We start from the raw sequence: 23,236 nt of genomic DNA, 5'->3' as shown, positions 1-23,236 counted from the left end.
TGCAATAATCTCCTAGCAGGGACCACCTTCCAACATCCTCACAACAACAAGAGGTATAAAATTAAATATAGACTCACCTGCTCCACGGACTTTGTGATTTACGCTATCATTTGCCCATGTTCCAAATATTACATTGGAAAAACTGTGACACCATTCAAGGAACGTCTGGCCAACCACAAGACGGCGATCCGTCAGGCCATCGATAAGGGACGGTCAGAACAGCCGGTGGCACGCCACTTTTTGGAAGCTGGCCACAGTGTTTCTTCACTACGAGTAATTCTTATTGATCATGTCCCTCGTCATAGGCGAGGGGGGGACAGAGGACGAGCATTGCTGAAACTGGAGGCCTGGTGGATTTTCACCTTGGACACAGTAACACCCCGAGGATTGAATGCCAATATAGACTTTGGCTGCTGTTACAAATAACCATGGACACTAGGGGAGTCATCCGGTTACAATATGTTTCTACCTACTCCTTTAGAGTACGATGCCAATACTATGTTAATGAATTTCTTTAGCATTTTTAGCTTCTAGTTGTCAGCTACAACCCACAAGCCCTGATACCAGATTGGGTATAGAGGGCTGTGATATATGTTGAATCGTTGGTTTTTGTAGCTTGATTAGTTATTGCCTACAAATTGTGGCTAATTACCAGTATTATAGATACCTGTCTTTATGTTATAAGTTGCTGCACTAATGTTTGTATGGGGCTCTTATCTTGGGCTCTTGTTTTTGTTTACCACTATGTCACTGTACATTTGCGCCCATCAGATGTTTTGCTGCTGCTGCGACGTCTCGTACGCATCACCATGACAACCGGAGGTATGTGTTTACCCGGTGTTTGCCATGGATACCTGTGACACAGACATTCCCACACAGCGCGCTCTGCCGTGATGACGTGATGACGTCATGACGCACGTGCTGGGAATCAGCTGGCTTCGGATGTCCAGGTGTGTTTGAGGTGCGCGGGAGGGAGCGGCACCACTTTGCAAGCTGATTGGCTATCACTAAATGTTGTGTTGGTATTTAGGGGTGGTGGATGTAGGTTCACATTATCCGGTCTGTATACCATTGAAAAAGGCTCACGATAGAGCTGAAACGTCTGGTTTCTCTTCTTTGTGAATAAATCGGAGTTTGAAAAATTTCCTGTGTGCCGGCTGTTCTCGGATCGCATCTAACAACGGAGGCCGTCCGTTTGATCCAGTTCTTCTTTACTATATATATATTTATATATATATACATACATACATACATATATATGTATTTATGTGTTTATATGTGTATATTTGTCTGTAAATACATATATAAACATATAAATACATAAATACATATGTACACACATATATACATTTATATACATATATATTATATATATACAGTATATATATATATATATATATATATATATATATACATGCATATACATATTTAGACATGTGTATGTATGTATCTCTGTGTTAAAGCCCTTTTCAGCCTTTTTTTCTTCCTAACACCGGCTGAGACCTCATATTTTTTAGCCCTTATAACTTTATAATGCATTATTTTTAAAAATTATTTTTATTAGATAGTGTTAATAAGTGTAACTACTTTTAAATGTATTTTGATGTGTTTTGTGCAACTTTTTAATCAAGTGTAACAGTTAACCAGAGCTCTGATGTCACATGAGTTAAATTCAATTGTGCTCAAGTGAACGTCCACTACTTCCGATGAGCACAAAGAGCTGCGATAAACCCCTTTTGGCTCATGCACAACTGATAGCACACCACTAGTAATATATCCCTTAGTGAGCCAATGACAAGAGGCATATATATATTTGCAGCCACCAACCACTATCTGGCTCACAGTAGTGCATTGCTACTCCTGAGCTTGCAATGAGAATGAAGAAACTTTAAAAACAGAAGTAAAATCAAAAGTTGTTTATTATCGCAAGCTCTATCTGAAAGATTAATTTTGACTTTACTGTCCCTTTAAGGCCATACACACATTGTTTTAGAACAGAAGACAAAGCATAATTACGTATTTCAAAATATAGAGTTTTTTTACAAATGTATTTGCCGGACTATAGTTGTAAAAAAATAAATTCTGCCACGTACACAAAACCAAAATTTTACAAGTACATATCCCCAAATCCGGAATTCCAAACTACAGACTTATTCCGAAATCCAGACTTTTTAATGAATATATTTTATGAAAATGAATTATTACAAGTTACATATTCCCAACCAGTAAGTCATATACTTCTTTGTCTGAATCTTTGCTTTTGTTTTTCTTTTTGTGTTCTAAAATGCAGTTACTAGCCTATATTTATTTAAAGTGATGGTAAACTCTCCCCTTTTTAAAATCAGATCTGGAATGTAAGCGCTATTTTAGATGGAGTTTAATTCATTAGCTGTAATGAAGATGCAGTGTAACTTAGTTATTAATATAGATAGGAAATTCAAATACTGCATGCTCCTCCGCCCACTTCAAAAGTAAAATTTTCTGTGAGCTAACAGATTGAATTCTTGTCCAATCAGCGCTCTCCCCATCTGGCACTTTTGTTGTAGCTAGAGCATTGATTGGAGAGTAATTCAATCATTTAGCTGACAGGAAAATTGACTTTTGAAGTGGGTGGTGTAACGTGGGGTATTTGAATTTCTTATCTATATAAATAACTAAGTTATAGCGCATCTTCATTGAACATGATGAATTAAACCCCATCTAAAATAGCGCTTACATTCCAGATCTGATTTTAAAAAGGGGAGAGTTTACCATACAATCTAGTCAAAATTAAACTTTCATGATTTGGATAGGGCATATAATTTTAAACAACTTTGCAATTTACTTTTATCAACAAATTTGCTTTGTTCTCTTGGTATTCCTAGATGAAAGCTAAACCTAGATAGGCTCATATGCGAATTTCTAAGCCCTTGAAGGCCGCCTCTTATCTGAATGCATTTGACAGTTTTTCACAGCAAGAGGGTGTTAGTTCATGTGTGCCACATATATAACATTGTGCACATGCCTGTGGAGTTACTTATGAGAGGGCACTGATTGGCTATAATGCAAGTCTGTCAAAATAACTGAAATAAGGGGGCAGTCTGCAGAGGCTTAGATACAAGGTAATCACAGATGTAAAAGGTATATTTATATAAGTGTTGATTATTCAAAACTGGGGAATGGGTAATAAAGGGATTATCTATATTTCTACAGAAACTATTACCCTTCTGATTACTGTACTGTAGATGGTACTATGTAAGTATAAGTATTAATAACTTTAGGTTGCATGTGTAAGCTGTATTATGACATGGAAATATTACCTAAATTACATAAAATATTGTTGTTTACACTTGATCCCATCACCTTTCCCAGCTGTCCATTTTACAGATATAAATAAAACAATTTCCGGTCCCAAGCCCTTTGGATAAAGGGTTTTGTACCTGTATATATATTTTTTATTGTTGCAGACTATATCTTATAAAATGTATACTGCAACTTTCTATTTTTTTACCTTATTAGGTTCTTGAAGAAATATGTCAAAAAAATAATTGGGGTCAGCCAGTTTATCAGCTCCATTCTGCCATTGGTCAAGACCAGCGACAACTGTTTCTCTATAAGATCACTATTCCCCTCCTTGCAACCCAGAACCCAACAATGTAAGTGACAGTCTGAATGTATTAGATTCTTTAATTGCATAGATATGGCCATTATATAAAATATTACACTGAAGTGGTCTCACCCCTGGAAGCTGGAGCCTGGAGGGTGACTTAAATGAAGGGGTAATTAACAGTAAATACATGCTAGCTATAATGCTGTATTCAAAGCAAATATTAGCCTGAAAATGATATCCAGAGGTATTTTTTAAAATGATATTAGTTCTTTAAATATTGAATATGTAAATATAAAGGTTTAGTTTATATTAAGCACTTTAGTTTCTATAATGTAATAGGAGCAACCATGTTGAAAGATAGGCTTGCCCTTATCTATATCTTCTGCTGACATATATAAAACATGCAATAAAAGAGAGTGTGCAAACAAGACTGTATGGAATATAGGGTTATTTAGGGACCTCCTAAAAGGGTTTCCACTCAGGCTTGTTTGCACACATTCTTTTATTGCCTGTTTCATATCTGTCCCTAATTTTTCTCAGCAGAAAAAAAAACGATAAAGAGGGAAACATAGGTTTGAACATATTTGTGCCCATTGCTTTATAGAAACTCAGTGGAATTAAGAAAATCAACACTTTTCAGAGTTAAATTACTGAAAAAGGGACAAAATAAATTATTAAAGTATATTGCATGTTCGTGATTATGGTCTAAAACTATTTAATGTTCATTTAAATATACAAAACTGGGAGTTACAAAGTCTTGGCTAATGTTTCTGGGTCAGATTTAGCTAGAAGGGAAAACAGTGGTAGATACACCGGGACAGAGTTCCCCCAATCAAGACTCTCCTAAAAAATATGGGATGGTTAGTTGCAATAATATCTGCTGATTATATATGAAAGACGTACTGTATACATAAAGTAATGTGATAATCTGGAAATATCTTAAAATATAATTTATTTATTTTTTCAAGACATCCTTTTACACCACCAAAACTGTGTGTGTCAGTGGAGGAAGCAAAGAACTATGCAGCAGAATTTACCCTTCAGACATTAGGTATTCCAATTGAGACGGCTGAGCCCCCAGCAGCCTTTGCAGGTAATATAGCCTTACGTACAGAGCACTGAAAGAAAATAGAAATATATATATATATATATATATTTGTAATTTGGTGACATTTAGAAACATGCAAATACATGCAATAAATAACTATATAAAAGTTATCTCTCAATTAATTCAGCTGTTCAAGTTATTCATACACATAAATATATGTATAATTTCTCATGAATTTGCATTTTAAAATCACAATATTATTTTTGTTTACCTGCGTTTGTATTTCAAAGTATCTATTCTAGTCTACAGACCTATTTCTCATACTTTGTAACTGGTCTAAAAATAATACTTTAGTTAGAAGCATTTAAAGTGAAGGTAAACTTACTCTCTCTTCTATGGTCTAATCGATCAAGTATTATAATTTAATATGAGGTTCATTCATGATTTTTCATAATTTTATTTATTAATTTCGTTTTCTTTTATAATTAGCTGCGATTTCGCTTCTCAAAAATCAACCCGTCTATATTTTTTTTTTTATAAACAACGATCACGTTGTTTATCTAGCCAATTGATTTTCTGGCCGTTAGGCGGCCGTCAATTGACATCACAAGCTGATGCTCGATTGTGCGCATGCGCGAGTGATTCTCTCTCCTCCTTCAAATCGAGCGCGTACTCGTTTTGCAGTTGTGCATTAGTGTCGCTTCACAAATATAATATTGAATGAGTCTCGCAACTCATTCAATACTATGTTGCTTATTTGGGACGCATGCGCTGAAGAGGACTTCGTTGAGCGCGATTAACGCATGCGCTTTTGAGGGCAAACATTTTTGTGCGCATGCGCGGCAAGCAGAGTATAGATGTGCACGAGTGTAGTTCTGACGTATAGAGCGGGTGGGACCGCTCTATACGTCTATGTATTGAAAACACGGAAGAGATGGATGGGAGGGGATTACGATCGTAAGGCTCATTAAAATAAAAGTTGGTAAATATGGTAAAATAAACGTTTTTAAAAAAAAAAAACATAGCGACTCCCTTGTAAGTTAGAAAAGTAACATAAAGTGATATTTCCATTTGAATAACTTTACCTTCACTTTAACAACAAAGGATTCAATTTATGAACAGAATTAAACCGTACATAATTCAATTTCTGCAAATCAACCATTAAAACCTACAATTTAAGGTAAAATAAGCTATTTTTCTGCAATAAATGTGTTTTATATTTGAAATTTTAATACCATGAACAATATATCAAATAAATTACAGAATCTGTCAATATTGGTAGCATTGTTAGTTGAAGATGGAATAATTACTAGGTGATAAATGTCCACAATCAAAACTTTTAATTAATTATTTTAAAGGGACACTAAACCCCAAAAAATTATTTCATGATTCAGGTAGAGAATACAATTTTAAATAACTTTCCAAATTACTTCTATTATCTAATTTTCTTCATTCTTTAGATATCCTTTGTTGAAGAAATATCAATGCACATGGGTGAGCCAATCACACGAGGCATCTATGTGCATCTACCAATCAGCAGCTACTGAGCATATCTAGATATGCTTTTCAGCAAAGCATATCAAGAGAATGAAGCAAATTAGATAATAGAAGTAAATTAAAAAGATGTTTAAAATTGCTTGCTCTTTCTAAATCATGAAAGAGAAAATTTGGGTTTCATGTCCCTTTAAGCTTCCTGTCTTGCTATAATATACAAATATTTTTATTATATTATTTTTTTTTTCATTTTTATCTTGCAAAATAAATATTTAATTATAATTAACATATTATTCAACAATAAATGTCTTAAATAAATATTAAGCATTTGGAAGAATTTCATTAATTGAAACAATTTATTTCATAAGAGTTCTACAGACAAAAATGTAAATATTGAAGAATAGAAGACTTGATTATCTCAATTTTTATAAGAAGTGAGATTTGGAATATGATAGAACAATTATATATTGAGGGATTTAAAATTCAAATTAAATTATTTTTTTGTTGTTGTTTTGTTTTTTAAAACAAGCAATCAGAATAAAAATATAAAGATTTCAAATTTGGGTGGTAGCTTCAAAAGTAATTTGATAAAGATTATCAAAGCAGAGTTGTTACACAGAATAACTTTCCATTATATTTAACAAACATAAAAACAACAAGGAAATTTGAGAATATATCAGAAGATGATTATCGTAAAGTTAATTTTGATCAGATTGTGAGCATAATAGATGTGTCTTATACTTATCATCAGATAACAAAATTTATGTTTTAATTGCTAAAACATTAAAGGGACAAAACTTCCAAAAATGTATTTCATGATTCTGATATAGCATACAATTTGAAACAACTTTTAAATGTGCTTCTTTTATCAAATTTGCTTAATTCTTTTTGTATCCTTTGTTGAAGGAGCAACAGTGCAGTACTAAGAACTAGCTGTACATTCTGGTTAACTAATGACAAGAGGAATATATGTGCATTCACCAATCACCAGCTAGCTCTCAGTAGTTAATTGCTATTCCTGAGTTAGTTATGCTTTTCAACAAAGGATACCAAGAGAAAGATGCAAAGTAGATAATAGAAATCAATTTGGAAGTTGTTTAAAATTGCAAGGTCTATATGAATCATTTAATTATGTCTTCACTGTCCCTTTAATTTGCTTTGTTTAATGTACTAGAAAAAATCAGATGAAGACTATTTTTTTTAAATATATACTGTATAACTGTAAAGACGCAGAATACACCAATTTTCATATAACTGCATGTAATAGATACTACTATAAAGAATAATATGCACAGATACTGATATAAAAATCCAGTATAAAACTGTTTAAAAACTTACTTAGAAGCTATCAGTTTAGCTCTGTTGAAAAGATAGCTGGAAAGCTCACTGCAAGTGGGAAATAAGACCCTCCCCCGTCTTTTGCATATGAAAAGACCCTTTACATAAACAGGAGCAAGCTGGAGTAGGTATCTGTCGGTATTCTCCTAAAACTTTGGGGCTTGGTTAGGCGTCTGAAAATCAAAGCAATGTTATTTAAAAATAAGCAAAACTATACATTAAAAAAACAAAACACGTTATGGGCTATATAAATAGATCATCTACAAAACATTTATGCAAAGAAAAAATTAGTGTATAATGTCCCTTAAACATCTCAGTTTTCTGCTAGGCTACTTTGTATTTATTCTTTCTTATTAATTCACTATCTTACATTTATTTCCAGGGTACACTATTGCCAATTCACCTGCAACTGTGGCTGCTACACACCTTAAACAAGCGGTCGCTCTCGGTCAAGATCTTGGAGCTTATGCCACATATGAAACGTATCCAGCGTTTGCAGTTGCAGCACGTAGTGATGCATATGGAGCTTTTTAATGTTTAATACTGACAGCTAAAAACTGTTTTGGGTTGTAAAAAAAAAAAAATACTATGGTAGACACAGACCATTATTAGATGGGTAAATATGTAACTAGATATAAGATGAACTTTAGTAAAGTAGATATTTTGATTTTAGCCTCTAATTTTATAGATATTCAGTATAATATTTAGTATTGTAGGAAATTACGTTGTTTACTTATTAATCCATAGTTTATATAAACTATAATGTTGCTTAGCTTTTTAGCTCTTGCTTTAATTGTTTACATATATTGCACAGTAGGAATTTATATATACTTAGATAACTATATATCTTTACATTTCAACTAAAATTTGGAAAGGTAACTGTATATATTTACAGTACAGCACAACTGATATTTGCAAAGGTAACTGTATATATTTACAGTACAGCACAACTGATATTTGCAAAGGTAACTGTATATATTTACAGTACAGCACAACTGATATTTGAAAAGGTAACTGCATATATTTAAAGTACAGCACAACTGATATTTGCAAAGGTAACTGCATATATTTACAGTACAGCACAACTGATATTTGGAAAGGTAACTGCATATATTTACAGTACAGCACAACTGATATTTGGAAAGGTAACTGTATATATTTACAGTACAGCACAACTGATATTTGGAAAGGTAACTGCATATATTTACAGTACAGCACAACTGATATTTGGAAAGGTAACTGTATATATTTACAGTACAGCACAACTGATATTTGGAAAGGTAACTGTATATATTTACAGTACAGCACAACTGATATTTGGAAAGGTAACTGTATATATTTACAGTACAGCACAACTGATATTTGGAAAGGTAACTGTATATATTTACAGTACAGCACAACTGATATTTGGAAAGGTAACTGTATATATTTACAGTACAGCACAACTGATATTTGGAAAGGTAACTGTATATATTTACAGTACATCACAACTGATATTTGGAAAGGTAACTGTATATATTTACAGTACAGCACAACTGATATTTGGAAAGGTAACTGTATATATTTACAGTACAGCACAACTGATATTTGGAAAGTTAACTGCATATATTTACAATACAGCACAACTGATATTTGGAAAGTTAACTGCATATATTTGCAGTACAACACAACTGATATTTGCAAAGGTAACTGTATATATTTACAGTACAGCACAACTGATATTTGGAAAGGTAACTGCATATATTTACAGTACAGCACAACTGATATTTGGAAAGGTAACTGTATATATTTACAGTACAGCCAACTGATATTTGGAAAGGTAACTGTATATATTTACAGTACAGCACAACTGATATTTGGAAAGGTAACTGTATATATTTACAGTACAGAACAACTGACACTTGGAAATTGGGTATTTTGTAACTTTGCAATGTTGCTTAAAAGTGCATTTACACTTAAAGTGAAGGTTAATTTTCAGCAATGAGTGCCCGGTTTTTAAAAATAGTTTTAAAAACAGGGGCACTTTCATTGATGAAAATTTACATTGCACCGGATTTGTAGAAATACTTACCTTTTACTTCTGCAAAGCCGGATCGATGATCCCCCGCCTTCTTCTTCCTGCTGTACAACCACAGCAATGACGAAACCGGCTTCCTCCATTCACAGCCGGGTATCACAAGATGGACGCTCTGGGGTGCAAGCCATGATTGGAGGAAGCCGGTTTTGTAATTTCTGACGTCAGTACAGAGGAACTGAGGCTGGGATCGCCGATCCGGGTTTGCAGGGGTAAAAGGTAAGTATTTCTACAAATCCGGTGCAATGTAAATTTTCATCAATGAAAGTGCCCCTGTTTTTAAAAGTATTTTTAAAAACCGGGCACTCATTGCTGAAAATTGACCTTCACTTTAAAGGAACATGTTACCCATATGCTGGTTCCCTTGAAAGCAGTGCAGCTTATATGTAAAAAGCTGACTAGAAAATATCACATGAACATCTTTTTGTAAAAAAAAGGAAGATATCTTACCTCAAAATGTCCCAGGTAATCACATTATAGTGAGACTTAAAGCATCCAATCCGCATGCTTGTTCTGGGACTAGCAGGAGTGCATGCATTTTGCAGGTGCAGGTGCAGGCACAGTCAGTTTTTTTTACTCCTTTACTTAAAGGGTCACTCAAGTCAAAATTAGACTTTCATTATTCAGATAGAGCATGCAAATCTAAACAACTTTTCAATTTACTTACATTACCAACATGTGCACAGTCTTTTTATATTTACACTATTTGAGTCACTAGCTCCTACTGAGCATGTGCAAGAATTCACAGACTATACATATATGCATTTATGATTGGCTGATGGCTGTCACATGATATAGGAGTAGTGGAAATAGACACAACTGAAATTTGTCAGAACCCCCCCCCCCCCCAAATAACTCATTTGAAGTTCAGACTAAGTGCTATTGCATTGTCTTTTTGTCATGCATTTGTTGATTATGCAAAGCTACTGTATTTTCTGGTACATTTACTCTTAAATCTTGTGAGATCACAGTGAAATCCTGAGAGAATATTATGAACTCTCACAAGATCATAGCAAAGTGTAAACTCAGCATTGATGATATTAATTAGCTGCTTGTTTGTTTTTTTGGTAAAGTAAGCGAAAAATATAGAACAATAAATCCCACTGGTCAGAGATGAAAATAGAATTTAAGATGCACCCTTAGCACTGATCTGTTGTATAAAAAGACATAGCTTTCTCTTTCTGTCTGCTGTTGGTGCTTTTTCATATACAAACTAACATCCATGTTACCTTTCTACAAAGCATAAACAATGCCATTTTTTCTTCAGAAATTACCTCAGTTGTAGATCATTGATAACACACAACTTCTCCACCATCCCTTTAAAGCTTTGACCATTGTGTTTGGTATTTATTTGTAGAATTTAGAATTGCTATTTAACTGCCTTTGAACCTTTATGCCCTTACAATCTGTATACACTGTTTAAATATTAAAGGGACAGTCAACACAAAAATTGTTATAGTTCAAAAAGATAGATAATGTCTTTACTACTCATTCCCCAACTTTGCACAAAAAACATGGTTATATTAACACACTTTATAATAGACTTGTGCAATTCGTTTCGTTCCGAATCGAAATTCGGACGAAATTAGAGTGATTCAGAGATTCGAATTTATCCAAATTTCCGAATCACCCTAGTAATGAAACTAAACTAATCCGAATGAATTTGTGACGAAAAATCCAAATTAGTTTGGATTCATTTGTTTTATTCAAATGGCCATGGCACGATAGTCTGACTTTCTGGACTAATCAAAATTCCTTTGCCATTCCATATTTATTATAAAAAAAAACGAATATTGATATATTACAATTAAATATAGTTAGAGAGAACAGTGAAATAATTCCTTTTGTGTTGGTTGGAACCATCTGAATCAACGTAACATAACGAATGAATCCGAACATATCGAACTTCCGAATTTTTGAATGCATCCAAAACGAATGCATCTGAATGCATCCGATATCTAATCAATCTGAATGCATTCAAAACTAATGACTGCTATATCGAATGAATCCGAATGCATCCAAAAATAAATAAAAAAATACTGAATCAATACGAAATGAAACAAAATTTTCAGATGTGCACATGTCTACTTTATAACATTTAAATCTCTAAATTTCTGTCTGTTTCTAAGTCCCTAAAGATAGCCCCATGATCACATGCTTTTTTATTTGCTTTTCACATCAGGGGAAGCTAGTTCATGTGAGCCATATAGATTCTAACAACACAGCACTAATTGGCTTAAATGCAAGTCAATAGATAAAGTCATGTGATCAGGGGGCCGTCAGAAGATGCTTAGAAACAAGGTAATCACAGAGTGTATTAATATAACTATGTTTTCTGTGTGAAACTGGGGAATAAGTAATAAAGGGATTATCAATATTTTAAAACAATACAAATTTGTGGGTTGACTGTCCCTTTAAGTGCACTTTTATAGGAGAAATCTGCAACATTCATTTTACAGATAGTGAAATATTACCAAATTTGACTTGCATGTTAAAAATTCTTATATTATTTCTGTTCTTCATGGTTTAGAAAAAAATATTTTATCATCTGTAATGTTGTAAGATTATTATGTTTTAGTAGTGTTAAACTGTATGCTATCAATATGTGTATCCCTGTATTTGATGAAATATGCCCGTGTTTTGGGCAAGAACAGCCTAAATATAGTTATACATTTATTAATCAACATTTGACCCTTAATATACTCAAAAGGAAAATGGTAACAGGCTTTCATGTTAATTGTAAACTATAATACTACAGCTTATTGATTTCAATATTACCAACTCAGAAAATGCACATCATATTTGAAAATATTTAGTATACAGTGAAAATTTAAATTAGTATATATTAAAAATTGTATTATTTTTTTTTAAAATGCACCTAGCAAATTTCAAAATTTGAGATTTTAAAACCCACTCTACATTTATATGAAAAAAAAATTCCGCAAAAGAAAAGTATTTTTAATTTTGTTTGAGTGTATCCTAACATTTTTGAATATTTTTAAATTATCATTAATACCCATATTACTGTTCAAATTAAAAATAAAAATGACACCAATGTAGAACATGTCGAATGGACAGTTTAGTCCATGACTCTCTTTCCATTTTAAACCGTAAAATAAAAGTGATACACAATTAACTTTTTAGAGTTGTTATAAGTCATTCTAAAAGTGTCTCAAAATGTATGCACTGTGTGAGATACAGTACATACTGAAACTAGTAATTATAAAATCTCGGTGCTAAATTAGCATGTTCATGATTTTCCTTTAATTTCAAATTTAGATTGTGTGTATAAACGAGACACTGGACACTTACAAATTAATGTATATGTGTATTTGCTATTAAGAAAATATTCAGTCTTGTTCATAAGGGAACAAAGGGATAAAAATATCTCTTCCTCAAAAAAAAGTATAAAATGACTGATTGGAATTAAACCACTTGCAATGGTTAGAATTTTTAAAATTCTATACTTGAAAGAGCTGGGGTTATAGAAATAAAGGTTGAAAGACATATAAAAAAGGACACTTCAATTGAAATCCCAGAACTTTTGTAGATATTTTAAGGAAACCCAACATATTACAATTATCCAGTTTATCAAATATTATTGATTCACCTCTAAGCTAAAGAATTATGAGGGTCTGACCATTGTAAATAGGAGAACTATACCAAAAGATGGGTTTGATTACACTCAAAATGTATATATTTTATAATTTAATTAAAAAGAAATACAATTGAAAGCTAAACAAGAAGATTTGTGCTTCTCTTTCAAATGTAATGCTTACATGGCCTTTGTGAGGCTATCCACAAAACTTAAGCTTTTGTAGGGTATAACAAAAAAAAAGATGAGAACAGTATTAAGAAATGTGCAAGAAGCACTTATTTTTGTATATGTCGTACTTATATTTGTAAAGAACTCTCACACTCTAGATAATCTCTTGAATCATACAGTCAATTGGCTAACATCACAATCATGCAACAAATCTCTTCACTGCTGGATAATGAACAGTTTTAAAGTAATATATTGTACATTTTCTTGTTTTGCAGTAAAGGGATATATGAAATTATGTGATTTTTTTGGTGTTTGAGGAGTTACTCAGGTGCTTAAGACACAGTTCTGTATTATAAGCCCCTCAACCACTGCAAGTGTTATTTGTAAGAATTTGGTAAAACAGGGAAATGAATGAAATGCGTAAGTTAATCATGAATACTAATGTATTGGCAATTGCTGATTATGAACTGACAAAGCATTAATTAGATCTTTCCATTTAATAAACATGTACATATTATTATGAGATTGTGTCGTTTCATTCTTTTTTTTTTTGGGGGGGGGGGGATGCTGAGCATTTAACAAACAAATATTTCAGATGAATAAACATCTAACCAATGATTTAAGCTATAAAGACATAATAAATGTTTAATAAAAAATAGCCTAAATTATTTTGTTGTGCTTGTTTTTTATAATAAATCATCAATTGTATTGTGATATAATAATTAAATCAAATAATTTAATGTTTAAATCTCAGGTAGCTCAATACATGAGTTAAAAAAGAGATAATAAAGCAAAAAAAAAACGTATATAGATAATTCAGACAGGTTGCTAGAAAATTGTATTTCTAGGTATATAATATTGTGTTAAAGCTTTCAAAGGCAATTACATCTTCATAATAAAAAACAAAAAAATAATAATAATAAAAAGAACATACATGGTAAAAAGAATAAAGATTGGGGAATGACTACAATTTAGCAACGTTAGGTAAATCAGCATTGTCAAAGACAAAACGGTTAAATTATTACCTTTTGCATACACAAAAATGTACAAATAAAACACGTATTTTTACCCAAAACTTTCTAAACAAAATAAAAATAAACTTGATCAAATAAAGTGTATAGAAATGACAGGCCCAACTGGAACATGTCCTCCATAAATGCCAAGCTTCTTCTCTTATTTTCCAAGAGTCTGAATCCTAAGAAACGGTTCCATATAACTGGGGATTCAATGGGGTAGATTTATTAAGTGTTGAGCGGAAATGATTCGCTATAGAGAATCATGTCTGCTCAACATCGCTAAATACACTGTCCGCATTTATCATTATACAAGCATTTCTGGTGAAATACTTGTGCAATGCCGCCCCCTGCTCACTGTTGGCCAATCGGCCGCTAGTAGGGACCGTCAATCCTCCGGGAGAGGTTAAGGAGCAGTGGTCTTATTATATCTTAACTTTCGTTTCAGACAAGCCTGAAGTAATGGGCTTTCGAAGCAACATCCGCTACTTAATAAATGGAGCCCTATAGCTTAAAAAGGCAAAAGTCCAGTGAGCCACGGATCAGAATCATTTTTGATTATCAGCAAATGTAATTAAATATAGACATGTAAAATTATGTATGGGAGTATTGGGTTTACATAGAACTTTTTTTCAGGGGAAAGACAAAAATAACGTCACTGAGCATTATAATATCAGTGGAAATATGTGTAGGATGAGATAGTTTGCTTGTTGTACATAAGTTGCGCATCTTGCTGGTTCATTGTTAAGATTAACTCAAATGGGTCCTGCTTAGATAAATTAGCAGCATTTCAAGAAGAGCATTTGGAAGCAAAGCTAAGAATGCTATTCAATAATTTAATGGGATAAATCATGGTAGATTATAGATGGGAAATCATTTAAAGGGACGGTCAAGTCCAAAAAAAAAAATTCATGTTTCAAATAGGGAATGTTATTTTAAGCAACTTTCCAATTTACTTTTATCACCAATTTTGCTTTGTTCTCTTGGTATTCTTAGTTGAAAGTTAAACCTAGGAGGTTCATATGCTAATTTCTTAGACCTTGAAGGCCGCCTCTAATCTAAATGCATTTTGATAGTTTTTCACCACTAGAGGGCATTAGTTCACGTGTTTCATATAGATAACATTGAGCTCATGCACGTGAATTTACCATGGAGACAACTCTGATTGGCTAAAATGCAAGTCTGTCAAAAGAACTGAAATAAGGGGGCAGTCTGCTGAGGCTTAGATACAAGGTAATTACAGAGGTAAAACTTGTATAATTATAACTGTGTTGGTTATGCAAAACTGGGTAATTGGTAATTAAGGGATTATCTATCTTTTAAAACAACAAAAATTCTGGTGTTGACTGTCCCTTTAATTGTTTTATGAACAGAAAACTAAGTAGTTGTGCTGAATGTCAGAAAGTAACTTCAAAGTCAAATAAATGACTTGTATTGACTGTGATATCATCAGCATAAGACATATAAATCTTCCAGTGTCCAAACACAGCTTTTCATATAATTATGGGAAGGCTCTGAACTTGTACTAAAAATAAATGCATACACCCATGACAGCCATACATAAAGAGGATAAATGAAAGGTCACTTGACCCTCTAGAAGTTTAACCCATATGCAAAAAGATGAATAAAATAATATAGCAATGAAGTTGGTAAAATTATTCTTTCTCTGTAGATATAAATTTCATACACCCATGAGACCCTTGAATACATAATTATGTTTCTAACAGTATTCCCCCTTACAGAAACATCTTTCTTTCTTACTTGAAAACTGTTATTGTTTAAAAAAGATAGATAATCCCTTTATTACCCTTTCACCAGTTTTGCATAACCAACGCGGTTATATTAATATACTTTGAGTAAGCGCCACTAGGGGGTGCGAAACGCATTAGATGGTCTGCTTTACCTGTCCTGCCATGTCTGCTTGTGGTTTTTAATTGACTTCAATAAAGACTTTCTGGATTTTATTACTTTTTCTTGGGCTTTTGTGCATTGCCTGCTTCCTGTCACTCGTGTATGATATTTGCGGCCCCATCCACCGCTACTTGCTACGGCACTCCGGGTTGTTAACAATATTCTGTTCATTAAGGGCTCCCTGTGAGGCATCATTTCCGGGTTACGTGGATACACACTCAAGTGCTGCGGCTCTCTCTAATATACTTTTTACCTCTGATTACCTTGTATCTAAACCTCTGCAGACTGCCCTCTTATCTCAGTTATTTTGACAGACTTGCATTTTAGCCAATCAGTGCTGACTCATAAACAGGGTCAGACTGGGAAATCAGACCAGCCCTAGGAAATGTTTGAAGACCGGACCTAGAAACCCCCTGGCTCCTGCTACTGCTGACTCTCTGAGACGGTGTTTTGTTTAAATACTTGGGGACGGGCCCTCACGGGATACGTGCATATGATGCAGAACAATAGTAATACTTTTAATAGAAGCATTTTTGCTAATGGAAGTCTTTTTTAAAAATGCTTATAATTCAAATTGAAATGCACCCCTGCAAATTTAATTTTTAATCTTTCTATCACTTTAAGTCTTGGCTGTATTAAAGCTATGTAGATATTTGTAGTAAAATGTTCATTTTCAATTGCACTTGTTATTTATTTATTCTGTGTATCACCAGACTGAGATAAGATAAAGAAGGCATTGTTTAAAGAGAGAGAAAAAGTTATGGTTGTCTGCTCTCCTTGTAAGTTCAGCCCATTTGGATAAGTTTTGATATCAAGTATCTAAAACTGCTATTTCAAATACAAAAATAAACATTAAGGACCAGCTTTTCATAAATGTTATAGTCTGCAGTTGGTATCACAAGTCATCAGGAACACATTAAAGTTAAGCCAATTTTACAGTACACTGTCACTTTAACAATGTTTTTTTGTGTAAAAATGCCCACAGACAGCTGCGCACTTTTTTATAATTACCAACATGACCCAATAATATAAAATTAAAATTCAGCTTTTCATTTTAATTAAAATAATAATAACTTTCTGCATTTTTTAATTTTCCCTTAATAGATTTCAGTGTAGGTCTTGCCCTCCCCCCCCCCCCCCAAATCCTTCTGAACTTCCCAGTGGTAGTGTCTGGTAGTAAAAGATTTAGATCACAATTAAAGGGACAGTCTAGGCCAAAATAAACTTTCATGATTCAGATAGAGCATGTAATTTTAAACAATTTTCCCATTTACTTTTATCACCAATTTTGCTTTGTTCTATTGGTATTCTTAGTTGAAAGCTTAACCTAGGAGGTTCATATGCTAATTTCTTAGACCTTGAAGCCCACCTCTTTCAGATTGCATTTTAACAGTTTTTCACCACTAGAGGGTGTTAGTTCACGTATTTCATATAGATAACACTGTGCTCGTGCACGAGAAGTTATCTGGGAGCAGGCACTGATTGGCTAGACTGCAAGTCTGTCAAAAGAACTGAAAAAAGGGGCAGTTTGCGGAGGCTTAGATACAAGATAATCACAGAGGTTAAAAGTATATTATTATAACTGTGTTGGTTATGCAAAACTGGGAAATGGGTAATAAAGGGATTATCAATCTTTTAAAACAATAAAAATTCTGGTGTAGACTGTCCCTTTAAGTACTATAGGAGCCATTAAAGAGACAGTAAACACCTTGCTTGTTTTATATACAATGTTTAGTTAGGCATAATGAAACTATTTTCATTTATTTATTTTGCCCCCTTTTCATGTAAATTTGCTATGAAAATTGAGCAATTTCTAATACTCAGAACTTGAAATGTACCCTGCTGACCTTTCAAGGCTATATCTGCTAGATATCTGCCCCTAGTTAGCTTTAGCTGATAGCAACTGCAAATAAATGCATTTTATACTAACATTATGACCATAGCTAGCCTTGTTGTCTGCTGACTAAAGCCCAGATTGGCTCCACCAAATAAGGCAAATGGTGGGGGGAGTTTGACTACTAATAAATAAATGCAGAAAAAAGGATGTCAATTTGACATGGCTGAAATGTATTGTAATTACAAGGTGTTTACTGTCCCTTTAAATTGATTTTTCACTCTCATTGAAAGTAATGGCTGCCACAATTAAAGGGACAAGAACCCTATTATCAAATTTTCTTAATGTTCTTGTTATCCTTTGTTCAAAAGCTGTGTGCGCCCGTCTGCAGTTCTATATGGCAGCAGTTTTGTCACAATTAGCAAGGGCACTAGAGGGCAGCACTATTTCCTGTTATGTAGTGCTTATGATATGTGCACGCTACCTATCTAGATATCTACAAACAATAACATGTGAACGAAGCAAATTTGATAATAAAAGTAAATTGGAAACTTTCTTTAAAATTGTATTTTCTATCTGAACAATAAAAGAAAAACGTTGGGTTTCATGTCCCTTTAATTGCTTCTAGGTGGTATGCAGCTGCTGGTAATTTGTTTAGCACTAGGGGGCTTATTTATGAAAGGCCTGATCCGACATTGCGGATCATGTCTGACAGACCTCGCTGAATGCAGAGAGCAATACGCTCTCCGCATTCAGCATTGCACCAGCAGCTCTTGTGAACTGCTGGTGCAACGCCGCCCCTTGCAGATTCGTGGCCAATCGGCCGCTAGCAGGGGGCTTCATAACTGGTGTTTCTGGCGAGCCTGAAGGCTCGCCAGAAACACGGGGATTCAAGCTCAGTACGGAGCTTGATAAATATGCCCCTAGGAGTTTAACTGGTCATGAGACACTAGATATAGAATTTACTAATTTGCAGAAAGTTGTTGAATGTATTAAGTTAGACTTGTGTGAATGAAGATGATTTGTATGAAAAATTTTGTTGTACCAAACTGTATCAAATTGTAAAAAAAACATGTTTTTTCCAAAGTAATTACTGTATAATTTGACAAATTCCTAGTCCCTCTTATTTTCTTCCAAAAAAGTTGCCAACCCTATAAGACACTTAAAACATGGGTGCTGGTATATGGTAATTCACTCCCAAAAAGATGTGGTCTAAACTCATACTGTGCAAGAATATTCAAAAACCCTGCAGCTGTATCTAAGTCTATGTTTACTTGGAAAAAAACTATTTGGTAACAGTTGCTAAAAGTACATAATTTTACCTTCTCAAACCTTAAAGGTGTTATGAGCTACAATAGTTCAAGTAGTAAAATAAAAAAACCTGTCATAATTAGTAGCATGCTAGTCCAAAATAAAAGAAAATGTAAAATTGGAATAGAATGAGAATGTAAACAAGTGGTAGCAGCAAAAAATAAAAAATATCACAGGGAAAAGCTGAGCCTTTTTTGAAAGGGTGCTCCTGAAGCTGCGTTGAATACAAATAACTCAGCAGCTGCTTGTCTGAGTATATTTTCCTTTTTTTCAAAAAGTTTGATTGTCATGAATTACTTATTACTTACCTTATTATTTAGGTTAAACTGCATTTATACATTTAAAATCAATTTTAGAAGATGTTGAATTCAATCTTCTGCTCATCTCACAATCTTTCCTCTTGACTCTATTCTTTCACATCTTCTCCCCTCTCTCTCTGCTTCTCTAACCCCTGTCCTAACTCATCTCTTTAACCAGTCTCTTACCACTGGCAGATTTCCTCATACATTTAATCATGTGTCAATCACACCAATCCTGAAAAAGCCCTCACTTGACCCCTCGACCCCTCTTAACTATTGGCTGGTCTCCTTACTTACTTTTGCCTCCAAATTATTGGAATTACTAGTCTATAATTCTATTTCTCTCAACTAACTCCTTACTTGATCCCTTACAATCTTGTTTCTGCCCTAAAGACTCAACAAAAACCGCTCTTGCTAAAGTAACAAATGATCTGCTATCAGCTAAAGCAAATGTCCACTATTCCTTACTAATTCTTCTGGCCCTAACTGCTGCTTTCAACACAGTTGACCATCCTCTCATAAACTTATATCCTCCTTTGGGTTCCAGTACCACTTATATGCTGATGATACTTAAATCTATGTTTCCTCTCCCTCTTTACCAAACCAGATTATCAACTGTCTTTCTGCGATTTTCTTAAGGATGTCTTTGCACTACCTCAAACTCAATCTATCTAAAACTGAGTTGCTTCTTATTCCCACTCTTTGAGACACTAGGCACCTGACATTTCTCTGACAGTTGGAGACTATTCTCAACCCCAAACCCTAGGTCCGCTGTCTTGGGGTCACACTTGACTCTGAACTCACATTGACTCACATATACAAGCGTTTACCATATCCTGCTGTGCTCACCTACACAACATTTCCAGAATTCATCCTTTTCTTACACAAGACACTACAAAAATACTAATTAATTCCCTCATTTTGTCATGCATTGACTACTGCAATCTACTTCTAAATGGCCTTCCCAAACACCATCTCTTCCCCCCTAATCTATTATGAATGTTTCAGCTAGATTCATCCACCTAAGTCGCTGATCCACATCAGCTGCTCCGCTCTGCCAGTCTCTACACTGGCTCCCCATACACTCTAAAATACAATTTAAAGTATTAAACCTAACCTATAAGGCACTGACCAGCCTTATTCCCTCTCTGATCTCTAAATACTCCCTGACCTATCCTCTTTGAGCAACCTCTTACATGTCTCCCCTCTTATTATCTCCATCAGACTGTCTCCAGCCTTGTATAGCTTTAGACACTATTTGAAAACCCACCTATTCAGAGAGGATTACCATTTCTACTCTGTTTTTCATCCTACCCAAAATAAATCTTAACCTGCCTTGACTAACTGATGCGACTACAATCCATGTGACAAGCTACCCCAAACCTTATGTCTCTGCACCCTCAACCTGTAGACTGTAAGCTCTCCGGAGCAGGGCCCTCGTCCTACTGTACTAGATTTGTTTAGTCTGTTATATTTTTTGTATCTTATCACAAATGTTTTTCACTTTATACGCCTATCTTTGTTCTCAGCGCAATGAAATTTTGCGGCGCTATAGAAAGAAATAATAATACTGTTGTATATTGTCCTTATGTATAAAAAGAAGCACATACATATATAATTATTATTGGTTAGTAGCTCCTGCTACATTAGTAAATAGTACAAAATATATTTAGTTGAAATAAATTAATTTGATTAAATTATTGATTTCTCATGCAATTTAAAAGGACAGTACACTGTAACATTGTTTTTACATTAATGTATGAGAAATTACATTTTCAGGTTTATTTGTGTATATGAAGTAGCTGGTTTTGTGCTTTTAAACCACAGCCTATTACAATGGGTTGAGCTTCAGGTAATATTATCATATCTCATTATGTTATCACTTTGTGTACACACACATGCTTCCTTATCTTATTAATGGAAAACCAAAGTATCAATTTATTTTACTATCCTGCACCCCACTGAGAGTGTTATTTCTTTTGCTGGCTGTGTTTTCTTAGGCTTATCAATAGCTGAGACTCCAATATACAAACTTTTACTATAGGTGGGGACACCACAGACTAAATCAGCTATTTCAAATGCCAAAATAGGGGTAAAGGAGCTACTTATAAAGAATTTAATACACTACAGCAAGTAAAATGGATAATTGGGAACAATTTAAAGGGGAGAACATTTTTGGGTTAACTGCCCATTTATATAGATTTTTTTTTTTAAATGTACTTCTAGTATCAAATTTACTGTGTTCCTTTGGTAACCTTTGTTGAAAAGCATACCTAGGTAGGCTTAGGAACAGCAATGCACTACTGGGAACTAGGTAGTGATTGTTGATGTGTACATTTAGCTTTCAGCAGTACACTGCTGGCCTGGAGTTTATTTTAACTATGGGCCAGATTACAAGTTGAGCGCAAAATATCACTTATGCGATAGAAAACGCAGGGGGTTTGGTCTACTCAGGAGGCGAATTTGCCAATCTATAATCTAAAGCTCTATGATATATTCAAGAATTATCAGAGTGGGCCTCTTCTCAAACAAGAATAGTTGTTGAGGTTCCATTTATTTATTCCTTCAGCTCAGAGGAAGGCATCTGTAAAATTGAAGAAGCCTCTAGTATTTGATCAGCCAATCAAAGATCAAGAATACCCCAATACCCAGAGTCATGGGGGCAATGTAAATTATAATCAAGGGGATCTCACCTCTAGGTTGGAAGAAGCCTATGAGATAGGACAGCCTGAAATCTTTCCAGGATTTCAACAAATAGTCAAAGAGCAAATCTCCTTAGCTAATGGCTGTTCCAGTAATGATGAACGCCGACAGCTACGAGAACTCCTGATGGAGTACAAGGATATTTTTGCTAGGGATTCTTATGACTGTGGGACTACAGACTTGCACATTGCAAGAATCCAAACAAATCCCAATGCACCACCTGCCTTTGTTAAACAATACAGACTTCCTTTAGCCTCATATGATTCTCTCACAGAAATCATAAGGAACTTGGAAGAAAGAGGTATTATTCGCAAGGTGCACATCTCTTATAACAATCCTATTCTAGGTGTTCTTAAGCCCAATGGACATTGGCGTTTGTGTGCTGAGTTAAGACAGCTAAACAAACGAGTGTACATGTCTGGCTGGCCGGTGCCATATATTGACCAGTGCCTAGCACAGATGCAGGGATCTAAAACATTCACTGCCATTGATTGTGCACAGGGATATTGGACCATAAAGGTACATGAAGAGGACCAGTATAAGCTGGCATTCGCATTCCAAAAGATCCAGTATGCATTTCAGAGACTTCCTTTTGGATACATACATTCAGGACATGAATTTGCTGTATTCATGCATAAGGCTATGCCTGATGCACTGGAAAGGGGGACCTTATATTATGTTGATGATGTTTTAATCAAAAGCACAGACTTTGAAAAGCACATCACAGAGCTTAAACATGTCCTCAGCCAACTTAAAAGGGCAGGTGTCAAATTATCCCTACAAAAAGCTCAATGGTGCCACTCTCATGTAATCTTCTTGGGACATTAATGTTACTTCTGAAGGGTTAAATCCTCAG

At 34.2% G+C, this 23,236-nt stretch overlaps 1 protein-coding gene across 3 annotated transcripts in view; it reads left to right on the top strand.

Moving 5' to 3' along the window:
- A1CF (APOBEC1 complementation factor) overlaps positions 1–9,472 on the top strand; it is a 102,006-nt gene extending 92,534 nt beyond the window's left edge. For 2 of the 3 annotated variants that reach the window (XM_053692226.1, XM_053692224.1), the window contains exons 10-12: positions 3,499–3,635; positions 4,558–4,682; positions 7,852–9,472. In XM_053692226.1, the coding sequence (XP_053548201.1) occupies positions 3,499–3,635; positions 4,558–4,682; positions 7,852–8,003 (414 nt within the window). In that variant the 3' untranslated portion in view covers positions 8,004–9,472. The remainder of the gene's footprint in view (positions 1–3,498; positions 3,636–4,557; positions 4,683–7,851) is intronic. The other variant, XR_008399276.1, reaches the window with a different exon arrangement.
- The last annotated feature ends 13,764 nt before the right edge of the window (positions 9,473–23,236 follow it).

Source organism: Bombina bombina, chromosome 9 (genome assembly GCF_027579735.1).
Source record: "Bombina bombina isolate aBomBom1 chromosome 9, aBomBom1.pri, whole genome shotgun sequence".
In the NCBI taxonomy this organism is placed as follows: domain Eukaryota; kingdom Metazoa; phylum Chordata; class Amphibia; order Anura; family Bombinatoridae; genus Bombina; species Bombina bombina.
This window is presented reverse-complemented; position numbering and strand designations above follow the sequence as displayed.